Source organism: Pogona vitticeps, chromosome 1 (genome assembly GCF_051106095.1).
Source record: "Pogona vitticeps strain Pit_001003342236 chromosome 1, PviZW2.1, whole genome shotgun sequence".
NCBI classification, from domain to species: domain Eukaryota; kingdom Metazoa; phylum Chordata; class Lepidosauria; order Squamata; family Agamidae; genus Pogona; species Pogona vitticeps.
This window is the reverse complement of record NC_135783.1, coordinates 61,893,745-61,908,193: the sequence shown is the minus strand read 5'-3', so window position 1 is coordinate 61,908,193 and position 14,449 is coordinate 61,893,745. Positions and strand designations below refer to the sequence as shown.

Here is a 14,449-nt window from a genome sequence, read left to right as displayed (position 1 = left end):
CAGATTGTTGAACGAAGTGCCCGTCTAGGAACTACCATTCCCAGGAAGCACCTCGCTCACCCCTTCCTGAGCGAGACCCATGGAGGGAAGGAACAGGAAAAAAAAAGGTAAACTACTTTGCGCAGGCGTGGTGGGAAGATGGCAGCCTCAGCGGCTGCCTCGGAGCGCTATGGGCTGAGTATCGCTGCGCCGCTGCCGCTTTTGACGCTGTGGCTGAGGTTGGCGGTGATCGCCCGGCCGGTGGTCGCCCTGACGGAGCAGTACCCGTCCCTGTCCTTGTTTAGGCAGGAGCTGCACCGTCAGCAGGTCCAGGGGGACAGAGGCTGCCCGGATCTGCTGGCGGCTGACTGGGGCGGGGAACAATATGCCGGCGTAGCTGCCGGTGACTGTGGTGAGTGATGGAGGGGGGAAAGGGGCACCTCGCCTCCTGCCAATACTGGGTGAGGGGGATGATGGATCGGGCTAGATTGTTTTAAACTCCGGTTGCAGAAGTGGCATTTTTCAGTTCTCCTTTACAGAAAGAAGTTGGGGGGGGGGAAGGGAACCCCTTGTCTTTGAGAAGAGTGAGTATGCTGATGTATTGTTGAAGCAATCGATGTTAGAGTGATCGGATGAGACCGGTGGGACCCAGAAAACCTCCTTACACATGACTCCAGTATGCTATTATACAGTACAGTATATGGTCTTTTCACAAAGGCGGGCTGTCGGGAGCACGGCCGGGATGGGCTGGTGCGCTCCTAAAGAGGGCGATCAGACGAGGTCTTTGCTAGAGCGCACTCGCCCGACCCCAGAGCATTCCTATTACTGTACTCACACTTTTCTGGGCTTATGCTTTTTTTTGGTACCAGTTGGATCGTAGTGGTTTGACTCGATTCCAGCACGTGACCACGGGAACTGATCCAAAGCAAGCCTTCCTCTTTTAATTTGCCAATATCTCGAAATAGCTTAATAAACAAGCCATTTCAGGTTATTGGCAATTTCATAACTTCCCCTCAGCAGAGAGCAGAGGAAGTGAAATATTTTTATTGTATATAGACTATTGCTAACGCACTATATGAGATATAAAATATTTTCTAATTTTTTTTTCTGTGCTTTATCTTAAAGGGCTGGCCAAGAAACCACCTGCCGTCCAACCCATGGTGGTGGCTTTTGATGTAGGCAGTTTCTCAATCATGCCTTTAAGAGAAGGCAAAGAAAATATTTTTTTAGTTTTTTAAAATAACTGATGGAAAGGTAATCCTATCAGAAATAGTCTATATACAATTTAAACAACAACCATACTTTCACTGTCCTCTGCCGAGCAGGGGAAATGACTAATTTGCCACTATCGGGCTCATATTAAGCCTCTTCATGATATAGGCAGGAGTTATTTCTATGTGAATGTTCAGGCTTGACTAGATCATTCTAATGAAGCTCAACCATTCCCAAGCAGCCCACAGTAGCTCACTCTGCTCCTAGTGTAGCTGTATCCTTAGTTTCCAAGTTCTGAGCTGAAGCTCATTGCAAGCTACCCCTCAGTAGAATCTAGGTAACATCATGCAGAAGAATGGATTAGACCATTTCACCTTCTGTGCTTGTTTTTTTGTTGGAGCAGAGAGCTTTTGACATAGTAGACTACTCATTGTTTGCAGTCTAAAGTGGTGTGGTCTCTTCCCATCTCCCTGGAACCCTGACAACTTCACTCTTTGTTTTGCTACAAATTTAATTAATTAATTATATTTCTACCCCGCCCATCTAGACCAAAGGTCTACTCTGGGTGGCATTACACCCGAAGGACCTCCGTCTTGCCCGGATTCAGCCTCAGTCCATTCACCTGCATCCATTGCTGAACAGTCCCCAGGCAGCGCTCATGGGACAAGTTAGCATCCACTGTTGTTGGAAAAAAGGAGATGTAGAGCTGAGTATCAGTAGGATGCTGATGAAACGAAGCCCCACATCCCCTGATGACTCCTCCCAGCGGCCTCATATAGATGTTAAATAGCATTGGAGAGATAATCGAGCTCTGCAGAACCCCGTAGTTGAGACTCCATGGGGCCGAGAAACTCTCTCCAATCTGCACTCTCTGGGGATGGTTCTCTAAGAAGGAACAGAGCCAGGCAAGAGCCTGGCCACCAATTCAGATGTTATAGGTCTGGCTGCTTTGATTAGCCATGCCGGGCAAGAGTCAAGGAAGGAGGTGGTGGCACAGCAGTGGTCAAGCACTCTGTCCATTGTATCTGACTTCACAGGCTGAAAGTGGTTAAGTCTCATCGGGCAAGATGAAGCGCTGGATGTCTCAGCTCGATCCACTGTTTTCAAATAGGGGGCAAGATCCCGGCGGATGGCCTCCAGTTTAGATTTTTAGAATGCTGCAGATTGGTCAGGTGAGATGCTAGTGGGAGGCCAGTCACTATGACCAACTCCGGATAGATTGTGAACTGTATTGAAAAGTTCTGCCTGCTGGTTGGAGGCTTCACTGATCTGGACAGTGAAGTAAGATCGACTAGCAGCCTTCACCTTAGATTGGTAGAGGTTAGTTATGATCCTGACAGCTATTTGATTATTTTCCGTCGGGTTCCGCCTCCATATGCACTCTAGCCTCCTATTTTGCTTCATTGATCCCAACTCTGGATTAAACCGGGGCGAAGGACAATCTCTGCGCTGGAGAGGACGTTTAGGTACGATCGTGTCAACAGCCCTGGTGGCAGTGGCCAGCCAGCCTCTACAGGAGCTTCCGTCAAATTGACCGGAATCCTTCGCATGGCGTTCTCTCTCTCTCTCTCCCTCTCTCTCTTTTTTGAAACTAATGCCTTCTTTCTCATAGGATTACCTTTCCTTAGGGGCAGTGTTTGTAATTATTTCTAGTCTCCATTTGGCCATGTGGCTCCCAAAGGGCAGGAGGTCTGATAAACAATTCTACTGGAAAAGGGTGCTGGTTGTTTTTGAGAGTGGGTCCATGTGGTTCTCCAGATGACTTGATCACTATTGTCTGTTCACAAAATCTGTATGAAGCAGCTGTTGTGGGTTTTCGGGCTCTTTGGCCGTGTTCTGAAGGTTGTTCTTCCTAACGTTTCACCAGTCTCTGTGGCCGGCATCTTCAGAGGACAGCACTCTGTGCTCTGTATGAAGCATTGCTGCACTGCTGAAATGTGTGCACTGGGCTTTTGGTATTTTATTTTTCTACTTCAGAGGCACGTTTTTCAGTTGATTATGAGAAACTTGGTGCCATTAAATTTTTGTATTGTTTTGTTGGTTTTACTTCAGTGCAATTTGGACTTTAAATATTGCTGCTACTTTACCTACATTTTACCTACATCCTAGCAGCACCCAGTGTATAATATTATTCAGTTTGTTTGTTCATTTGAGATCCCCATCCCAGTAAGTCAGTGTTAATCCCATTGGGGTTGGTGACTCCAATTTTGCAGGTTTGGTGAATTGCTTTGGGTTTTAGACTGGACTTTACAGGAGTTATGCAAGTGTTGAACCTTTTTTGGGAAGTGGCTTCAACACCTTGGATAGCACCTGTAAAAGCCAGAATAAATCTGGATTCACTGCTCCTGCAAAATGCAAGTGACCATGTTCTAAAAATTAATGTCCAGGTTTACAGTGTTTTGGCTTTTGACACTCCATGCCTCCCAGTGAGGTCAGGGCTGCTATGGATCACAGTTTTACTCTGTTCTCATTCTGCATACTAACTTGCTGTTAAATCACATTTTTAAATTGGTCTGCCTAGCCTCAAACTCACAGTAGTTCAGGTATAAGACTTTTTAAAAATGTCTTATTAACTTAAGAGTAAAATGGTCATCATAGCGATTATAGTGACTCAAGCTTTTTAGAACTTGGGGTATATTATTAAAATAAATTGATCAGGATTTAACAAACTTTAATCTCTTTACATTCTTTATAATAAAATTTTATTTTGCCTGTTGTGCCTCACACGCAATGCTTACATGCCAACACTTACATGTTCTTCCACAGCTATTGCTAAGTAAACCCAAAAGGTAATAATGACAATATTTCTGTTTTAGATTCTTCTTTCTTGCACTTTCACGAGTCAGACTGTGAACTACGAGGGTCTCCATGTGAATCACTGTTTTCTCTCAATACTGAAAAACTTCTGGTACGTTTATCTATTTATTGTCCTTAAAGATCTTTGTTAAAATTGAATGGAATATTAGCTTCATAAATAGTTATTTTAAAATTTTTCCAATTATATTCATGCCCTGCCCAGGATATTGTGCTGCCTGAGCAGTAAATGACACTTCCACCCATTCAAGTCAGATACTCAAGGCAAGGCAAGTTATTTTGGCACCTGAGGAAAGTAATCTTATAATCTCTTCCGCATTCCTGGCAGAAAACTCCCCGATTTTAGTAGATCTTGATTTTAGAGACGTGGACATACAGTTGTTGTTGTTTAGTTGTTAAGTCATGTCCGACTCTTTGTGACCCCATGGACCAGAGCACGCCAAGCTCTCCTGTCTTCCACTGCCTCCCGGAGTTGGATCAAATTCATATCGGTAGCTTTGATGACACTGTCCTACCATCTCGTCTTCCATCATCCCCTTCTCCTCTTGCCTTCACTCTTTCCCAACAGCAGGGTCTTTTCCAGGGAGATTTATTTTCTCATGAGGTGTCCAAAGTATTGAAGCCTCAGCTTCTGGATCTCTTCTTCCAATGAGCTTTTTAAGATGCTGTCACGGTTTATCATTGCTTTCCTCCCAAGAAGCAGGCATCTTTTGATTTCGTGGGTGCTGTCACCATCTGCAGTGATCATGGAACCCAAGAATCTGTCAGAAGTTGCCAGAAGTTGATGGGGCCAGTGGCCATGATCTTAGGTTTTTTTGTGGGGTTTTTTTGGTCTTTTTTGATGTTGAGCTTCAGACCATTTTTGTGCTCTCCTCTTTCACCTTCATTAAGAGGTTCTTTAATTCCTCCTCACTTTCTGCCATCAGAGTGGTATAATCTGCATATCTCAGGTTGTTGATATTTCTTCCGGCAATCTTAATTCTGGCTTGGGAGTTCTCCAGTCCTGTCTTTCGCATGATATATTCTGCATATAAGTTAAATAAGCAGGGGGACAATATACAGCCTTGTCATACTCCTTTCCCAATTTTGAACCAATCAGTTGTTCCATATCCAGTTCTAACTGTTGCTTCCTGTCCCACATACAGATTTCTCAGGAGACAGATAAGGTGGTCAGGCACTCCCATTTCTTTAAGAACTTGCTATAGTTTGCTGTGGTCCACACAGTCAAAGGCTTTTGCATAGTCAATGAAGCAGAAGTAGATGTTTTTCTGGAACTCTCTGGCTTTCTTCATAATCCAGCGCATGTTAGCAATTTGGTCTCGAGTTCCTCTGCCCCTTCGAAATCCAGCTTGTACTTCTGGGAGTTCTCGGTCCACATACTGCTGAAGCCTACCTTGTAGGATTTTGAGCATAACCTTCCTAGTGTGTGAAATGAGTGCAATTGTACGGTAGTTGGAGCATTCTTTGGCGCTGCCCTTCTTTGGGATTGGGATGTAGACTGATCTTTTCCAATCCTCTGGCCACTGCTGAGTTTTCCAAACTTGCTGGCATATTGAGTGTAACATCTTAGCAGCGTCATCTTTTAAGATTTTGAATAGTTCAACTGGAATGCCATCACCTCCACTGGCCTAGTTGTTAGCCATGGTTTCTAAGGCCTACTTGACTTCACTCTCCAGGATGTCTGGCTGAAGGAAATCCAGATCTTTCTGATATAATTCCTCTGTGTATTCTTGCCACCTCAGACATACAGTAAGAAAATCTAAAATACAGTACAGTACTTTATTTTTTTGTACTCTTTCAATAGTAAATATGTTACAATACTGAATGGTATTTAGCTTTGTGAGTGTCACTAAAACTATGTAAACAGTGTTTTTACTTGTCTGTAAAGACAAATATTACTTTGAAAGGTATTGCCCAAATTTGCAGTTTACAGATTCCGTAGAAACCATATATTCTACAGGATTTGATTGGAATCTAGCTTGTCAACGTGTAACATAAAAGTTACATAGGTGGAACATTGCTGGGCATTATGTGCAGATAACACAGATTGCCGAATTGGTTGCACAGTTCCCATTGTGACCAATTGTATATTGTACTTATAAGGTAAGGGTTTTCAGTCTAGCCAAAGTTAAGCTTTAAATCAGATGGACTTCAGTGGACAGAGAAAATCCCGTCATCAGTTCTCTTGCATCGAAATCAGTGAAACTAAATTAACTTTAACTAGATTATCTCTTAATTTTTATTTTATTATTTATCATTATTTATTTGATTTATATACTGCCCGTCTGGCAGCCAAGGCCACTTTTTGTGTTGACATGTTAATTTGTTAAATGTTTTTACAGAGCCAGGCAAAATCACTTGCAGAACACAAAAGGTTTCCTTTTGCCACAGATGATGACAATACAAATGAAGAATTAGGTAAGATCAGAGTTTCTTATTCAAGTGGGGATAATAAGGGAAGTCATCAAATGGCTTGTGTGCACCTCCCTGCCTTGTTTTGTAGATTTTAAAAATTCTCCTTAATTTACAGTACCCTTGAGGATAGAGTACACCAGAGAAGTTAGGAGAAGCCCAGTAGTAGTAGAAATGTTTAACAAGTTATGAAATGATGTCTTCTTGAAACTTGGTTTTTCAATACTCTTATTCCCTTTTCAGGTCTTTGGGGGATATTGAACCATTCTTATATGTATGACAAAAACTGACTTCACGGAAGTTCGATTCAGTAACCCAGAGTGTTGTTTTTACAGCTATCGCTTATGTGTTGATTAGCAGTGGCCTGTATGATGAAGCCATACGACACTTCTCAACAGTGCTTCAGGTAAGCTGTCATTCCTTTTTACCATTTTTTATTTTATTTATTTTATAAAAGTGCTTCCCAAAGCATGACGCCTGTCTTCCTAGAAAAGGGTCCCAAAAAGGACAAATTTTTCTACCTGCTTGCATTGCCTAAAACACAGAAGGAGGATTACAGATGGGACCTTCAGTTTGACATATAGAAGGGAGACAGAACTCACTGATGACAGCAGGGATGTATTCTCTCCACCATGAGAGATTGTGTGATGGAGTGGGGGAACAGCTCATATGTAGATAGAACAAGAATAGCCTGAGAAAAAAATTAAGGAATTTTTAACTTAATTTTTCCTATTGTTCACTTTAATGAGAACAATAGGAAAATATTTTTGTATCATGCAAATAGTAACACTCCCAAACCAACTACACCAGAGTACAGGTTGCTGTCCTCTGAAGATGCCGGCCACAGAGACTGGCGAAACGTCAGGAAGAACAACCTTCAGAACACGGCCAAAGAGCCCGAAAAACCCACAACAACCATTAAATAGTAACACTTTCTTTAAGCAATGAGACACTTGATTACACCTTAATACAAATGATTCATCCTCATCCATGTGGTGAGTTCAGGGATTTAGCTGACATTTTAATTTTTTCCGTCTAATTGCTTGTGGCAAGGAAGTACTGCTTCCAAGTATCCAGCCAGGGAAAGCTGTCACACTCTTCTCTTATGGACTAGAGACTTTGATGAATTTATATACAAGGCTGAGTTGACTGGCAAGTATACTTGGGATGTGCACTCATTCTGGCTTGGTGTGTGTGCTTGTGTCCCCTGAGAATTGTAGCTAGGACACTGTTTACCAGGGAGGAATGGACCTAAAGTTCAGTTTGGCTTATGCTAAGCAGCAGAGTTTTGGCCATTGAGTTACAGTAGTGGGATTTTCTCTGCCACTATTAAAATACATCTTCCATGCTTGATTTCAGAAGTTCAGAATCCCCCTCCCAAAAATGTTAGATTGAGAGGAAGACAGTTACAAACGTTATCAGTTTAAGTGGATATAACTTGGCAGAATTTTATATATAGCTTCTTGGAAAAGTTGTTGATTGCAGAATATAATTAGGCCATCATGTTTATTCTGAATTGCAAACAGAACTCTATTGTAAAAAGATCTCTTTAGAGCAGTGGTCCTCAACATTGGGCCTCCAGATGTTCCTGGACTTCATCTCCCAGAAATCCTGGCCAGAAGAGGTGGTGGTGTAGGCTTCTGAGAGCTGTAATCCAAGAACATCTGGAGGCCCAAGGTTGGGGACCACTGCTACCACAGCCAAATTATTCATCAGAGCTGGTTATGAAAAGAACCAAAATTCCATGTTACAGTAGCTTCACGGCTACTGTCCTATTTCTGGGTACAATGGAAAATGCTGGGGTTTGCCTCTTAAGCTCTATACAGCTTGGGTCTGGACAAGATGAAGGATCATATCTCCTCATATAAGCCCCTTCCTCCAGTTTTAAGCCGTTTGCTTTTCTCTTGGTCAGTGCCCCCCTCCTGTGTACAATGAGAACATGAGAGAAAGCTATTTCATTGGTTGCACCCAGGCTTTGGAACTCTCATTGCTCTCCATTCCATTTAAGGAAGGATTTTGTATTTTTAGCCTTTTAAAGGACATTTTTAAATTGTGTTAAATGATTTTATTCTATTATTTTTAATATGAAACATGTCTAATCACTTTTAATGTTGTTGTTGGTTGTATTTCTAGATGTATTTTTTAAATACTTTAGAAGCCTTCTTGAAGCCCCTTCTTGGGAGAAAGGTGGGGTACAAATAAAATGAATGAATGTAGTTAGTTGCATTTCTCCCAGTATTTTTAAAAAGCAGAGCTATATAATCTTCCACGTGACTTGAACACCAGTGTGTTCTCCTTGCGCTTGAACACTTCTTCTGAGAGCAGTTCTTTGTAGCAGCGATCTACACATTAATGTATTAAAATATGCTAGAATGATGTTCTAAATATGAGACATGAGGCTTTCAGCTGTAGCAAAGCAAAGAAACATCCTGAAATGAGCAGTTATCTTCATATAAGAAATATAGTCAGCTTAATATGGTAGCTGGGAAATAAAATGCAAAACCTAAAACACATAAATCCATAGCCAGTCCAACAGCAGTTTCTCTTTAAGCAACTTCAGTGCAAACTTGTCTTACTTTTTAAATGTGTACAGCTAAAAGTAAGAGTACAAAAAACATCTGATTGGAGACATGAATGGTTTGCATGTTTTTTGACTTGTATTAGGTATGATGGCCTTTGGAAAAGTGCCATTCTATATTCAGTCTAGTTCCCTCGAATCTTCTAAAGATAATTTTCATTTTGCTCTGAATAGGAACAGCCAGAACTCATTAGCGCAATTTATGGACGAGGCATAGCATATGGAAAGAAAGGGCTGCATGTAAGTATCTAATATTTCTGAAACTGCATACAATTGTTATATTACTAGCATCTATGTACTGTATGTATGAGCAGATTCAAGATAGGTCCAGACCAAATGAAGCATTTAGCTCTGTGTTTCTGTTGATTAAAAGTATTATCTAAATCATATCTCAAAGTCTTTGATTTACAATAGTTTGAAGTCTATTTGGGAGTTCACAATATTGTTGAAATATTCTGGTCATCACTCTTCTAATTAATATTCAAGCCTTATGTAGCATGAATTAGCAAAGGGGGGGGGAACTAGGTGGCACTATTTGCATAGCTGGCCTGATGCAGGTACAGGAGGAAATGCAAATGTTAGCATAAAGTTATAATGAGATTTTATGGAAGCATAATCTTTGGTCTTGATGCAAATTTGTGTTGCTGGTTTTCTCACAGTTGGAATGTTGTCGTGTTTGTAGTTGTGGTTCCCATTCTTCAAAAACAATACAGTATTGCAGAATTGGAAGAAATATGAAAAAAGGCTATCAAAGTTATCAACGGGTTGGGATAGCTGTCATAGGACGAAGGATTACAGTGGCCAAGATCCTGTTGCTTTCTGCAGTAAACTGCTCTAGAATGGATCTGTTGAATGAATGGGGATCTGGTAAACCAAGTCTTCCATAAGTTCCATTGATTCAAGTTAGATGGCTTTGGACAGTTCTTTGGACAGCTCTTTATTCTCATTAGCATAACCAGCTCTAAAGAACATTACAGACACAAGAGAGAACCCAGTGCGTGCTCCTCACCTGCCAATAAAACACATCATTGTTAATATTTAACAATCTAATTGAAGGATAGACAGTGGGTAAATGAAGGGCCCTGGCTTCGATTGGTTGTGGTAGAACAGACTTGAAGCAGCATGAGAAGCAGAGTTCTGCATCAGGTGACCCACCTGCTGGCCAATGCACATCCTTGATGGGTAATCAAGGATTAGTAATCAGAGTTGAGTATACTCCCAGGCACACAACCAGTAGGGGGACCCCTCAACACCCATAGGGGGCATCCCAGAGTGGGCATGCCCTTGTCCCCTATCTTGGTTCCTTATAGGGAGATCCCAAGCCTCAGATAGGGCCATCCGCCTCACTAGAGATAGGCTCCTATGCACAGTACCACCATCTGCTACAGCCAAGAGGCTGCAACAAAGGTTTACTGACATTATAAGCTATAATTAACTCTTGCCCATGACATCACATCAGTGCAGCTAACTGAAAACTATACAGATTATTTTTTAAAGGGGAGGGAGGGAGAGGAGATGAAATCTCCAAGGAGATTGGCTGGAGGAGAGCTGGGGAGCACCTAATATACCTCTCTGATGGACTAGAGTGGAGTCTGCCTCCTTTCAGTCCGTCAGGAGGTTCCTTCCCCCCCCCCACACACAACCTGTCTCTGAATGGCTGGGTTTTCTGCTTGCCTGATTGGCTAGATTTCCCAGCCAGCTTTCTTGCAATTGGCTCTTTTGATCCCTTCATATGTTGACCTCAGATCCATGCTCCCTTGGCCCAGGGAACCTGATGGGAACTCTTTGCAAGAGTTAACTGGGGGACCCTAGCTTTTCAGCTAATAGACATATTGACTACAGGAGAAAATCAGGAAAGACTGGTGCTAACAGTAAGCAGTTTTTTTTCTATCCTTCTTCCCAGCTGCAGTAACCATTTCTTCCCAGTCTTATGATTGCCTTGTCTTGTTTGAAGAGAGAGATATGAGACATGCTAAAAGTTCACATCCAAAATTAATATGATAGAAATGACAAGAAGCAATTTGCGACATCTCCCTTGTTGCATATCCTTTCACAGAGACCTGCCTTTCTTTCATTATGATTGATCAGGGATGAGCAGGAGACTCTTACTGTTCAGAGCAACTAGAATGAAGAGAATGGATTATAGCATCATTGGGATGGTGGGGGATGAAGAAATAAGACTGTGCCGGTCTTGGAGGCAGCTGTGAACTTAGGAATTCACAGCTGCAAAGGTAGCTCTCTGAGTAGACAACTTGCAAGTCCCATTCGTTGCTCCCTCCCAACAACCAGCAGTAACTAAATCAAGATAAATGTTGGAGAGCTACTGTGTCCAAAATATTGTAGAGAATTGATGATAAAGAGCAGTCTCTGACTTTCAGTCTTACCATCACTATGCAAATCGGTTGTTGAACTATCTTTGTGGTATCAAAAGCTCATTTCTCTTGGCACGTCAACATATTACAAGATGAAAGCAATTGGGTTGATCATTTGGCTGTGTGGCATTCAAACACTGTCACTGACCTCACTTTGACAAGAGATGCATTGATGCTTACTGTAGCGGACTGCAAAAAGGTGACATCATTCCTGCCTGTCCATCACAGCAGCTAAGGGGGAGGAGCCAAGGATAGAGCACGAGGGGCGGAGCTAGAGAGGCAGTTAGGGAGTTGGAGGGACAGTTAGACAGTAGGAGTTAGAGAGAGTTAGAGAGTGCTAGGGACAGCTGAAGATGTGGAATGAGATTTAGGGTTAGGAGAACGAAGGAGAGGGTTAGTGAATAGATCTAAGGGGGTTAGGAGAGGAAATTGAGAAGTTTAAAACACGTTGAACAAGCAGGAATGAATGTATAAACACTACCTGAGAGGTATTGATTGAAAGCATACAGCGGTTCAGAATAAAAGATATTGACTACATGATCTAATATGCATTACACCTGAACCAGTTCTATTGTGATTTTCCTTTTGATTTGTTCAATAATAAAATACTACTTAATTAAAACCCCTGCTTCCTAAGTTATATGACCCTTTGGGTTGGTAGCACCTGTGTGGGACATAAATTGGTATTAGGAGAATACCTGGTGGCAGCGAAAAGGGCCTGTGTACCTTTGTGAGGCCCAAAGAAATAGGGGCAACAAAGGGTTGATCGCCACACTTACATATGTTATTTTTCATTTTTAAGGATTTAAAAAATGCAGAGCTTGCTTTATTTGAGCTAAGCAGAGTAATTAGTCTGGCACCAGATCACCCAGAAGTATTTGAACAGCGAGCAGAGGTAATTTTCCTCCCTGTTTAAGGGAAAAACATTATTTCAGTATTTCAGTTATTTATATTAATTTGACTTTGAATGGGATATGAGAGTTTTTCTTTTTTGTTTGATTGTATGGTATGTTTATATTTATATTTTGCAAACCACCACGAGTAATGATTTCACTAAGCCAGGTGGTCTATAAGCTAAATAAATAGAACATTTGTTGAGCTCAGCTCAAGTAAATATGTGAATGTTACATATTGTCATCTAAAGTTGTCGTGCAAAATTAATTACTTATACTTGCTAGACTGAAATAGTATGTTGAATGTATAGATCCTGTCGCCTCTGGGTCGCATTAATGAAGCCTTGGCTGACCTCACAAAAGCCATTCAGCTGAAGCCCTCAGCTCGACTTTACCGGTACAGAGGTACTCTTTACTTCATATCTGAGGTTAGTTTTCAGTTAGACAGTCCAAGTGAGTGAGGCAGACCAGAGCTTAAAGGTGGTGGTCCTTTTTAAATACAGTTGCTGTGCTGGGTGGGTTATTCTGGGAACTGTGGTTAAAAGAAGGATCTTTTCCAAGCTCTGGGTAGAACTGGGGTCTGTTCTCATAGAAAAAGAAGGAAAGAAACATCCACATGCATGTTCCAGTGAGTTTAAATCCTTTGAGGGGACTCTTGAATGTTAGTTCTCAAACTGCTATAAAAACCCTGTTGCAAGTTGTGTTGAAACACAAGATCCCCACCTTTGCAGCTGGAGGTTTCTTCCCTTCTCTATGTGATTGGTACCTTCCCAATCTTTTTTTAAATGCATTCAATCTAATGGGCCACATTTGAAATGTACCATAATTTTACTGAAGTATATATATATTTAGGACACACAGTTTGGGTGTAAGAACAGGCTTCCCATTTCCCTATTCTTTTCTTGTCTTATAAATGATGCCAGCTCATAGGAGTTATGCAGGAGACTGCTTGAGGAAATGGGATATTTTAGACTGTTTTTACAGAAAAAGTGTAAAAAGGTATTTATTTAAGTCATAATAATTGTGCAAAAAAGTAAGGTTGTTATTTGTTTAATAAATTATGATTGTTATACTCCATATCTCCATTAAAATGTTCTAGGCAGTTTATAAAACTGTTGCTATATACATAAAAAAACACAAATGTGGTATTTTCCAGAGATACTGCTCTGTAGCTTAGTTCAAAGTATTGTTTCTTCAGAAATATAAGGAATACAGTAGCTGGTATCTGTCAGGGCAGCCAGTTACAGAGATGGGTGTTAACTTGTCTATCCAGTTTATTGAGTTGCTATAATTGTAGGCTAGAGTTTCTTTCAGGACAGATGGAGCATGCTTTCTTTTGCAGTCTCATCCTGTGCATGCTGATAGGGGTCTCAGTCTCCATGAACATCTAGGCTTGCAGCCTGATGGTGCTGCCTTTTAAGTGTGTCTTTTCAGAAGCAACAACTACTATATTCACTGGGGCTCATTAGCAAGTGAACATATACAGTACTTAAGCTTTTAGCAGGTTAAAGTCTGCCAAATTAGTGTCCAATTGGCTTCCATTTTGTCTCGAGAATTTCAAATTTTATGAAAGGAACAGTAATATGTAACTGTGCTGTGATTTGTTTTGCCTCTGTAAATTGGACCTACTAGTTTTCTTTGCCTGACGGAAGCTGTTTTTGTGCAATAGGACTATGTAACAGCCCATGACGACTTTCAAAACTCCCTTGAACTAAACAGAAACCAGCCTATAGCTATGCTTTACAAAGGTTTGACATTTTTTCACAGAGGGCTTCTAAAGGTAATTATTTTGAATGACTGGAATTTCCTCCATATATGTTTGCAGAAAAGCATAACATTGCAACTAACAGAATTTGCTACGTCAGTCTTTTCTCCGTCAAACTTAACAGTTTCATCTCACTCAGTGTTGATTGTTGTGACTGTCACAGCTCTGCCTAGGCTGTTCATCCATAGCCTAGGCAGAGCTCTTTTGCTAGCCTTGCTACATGAGGTCATTCTAACTGGAGATGGCAGAGCCTGAACTTAGGCCTTCCTGTATGCAAAGCACATGTTCTGTCTTTGAACTGTGTCCCTTGTCCAGTGTTTTGTATTCACATACTATCTATAGCAGGGGTCGTCCACCTCTGGTCTGTGGCCCGGTGCAGGTCCTTGGACTTGCTGGAACTGGGCTATGGAAACGGATCTCTGCC

The 14,449-nt window shown here is 41.5% G+C and overlaps 1 protein-coding gene across 4 annotated transcripts in view; it reads left to right on the top strand.

The window, feature by feature from the left end:
- The first annotated feature begins 109 nt into the window (after positions 1-109).
- Positions 110-14,449, top strand: part of TTC13 (tetratricopeptide repeat domain 13) — a 43,417-nt gene continuing 29,077 nt past the window's right edge. For 2 of the 4 annotated variants that reach the window (XR_013540494.1, XM_020801190.3), the window contains exons 1-8: positions 111-391; positions 4,008-4,099; positions 6,348-6,423; positions 6,753-6,823; positions 9,170-9,235; positions 12,170-12,262; positions 12,572-12,688; positions 13,930-14,040. Coding sequence is in view for 2 of the 4 variants with exons in the window: in XM_020801190.3 (XP_020656849.3) it covers positions 139-391; positions 4,008-4,099; positions 6,348-6,423; positions 6,753-6,823; positions 9,170-9,235; positions 12,170-12,262; positions 12,572-12,688; positions 13,930-14,040 (879 nt within the window). In the remaining 2 variants the exon portion in view is untranslated. Of the gene's footprint in view, positions 392-4,007; positions 4,100-6,347; positions 6,424-6,752; positions 6,824-9,169; positions 9,236-12,169; positions 12,263-12,571; positions 12,689-13,929; positions 14,041-14,449 lie in introns of all 4 variants that reach the window. The other 2 variants (XR_012085007.2, XM_020801191.3) reach the window with 2 other exon arrangements.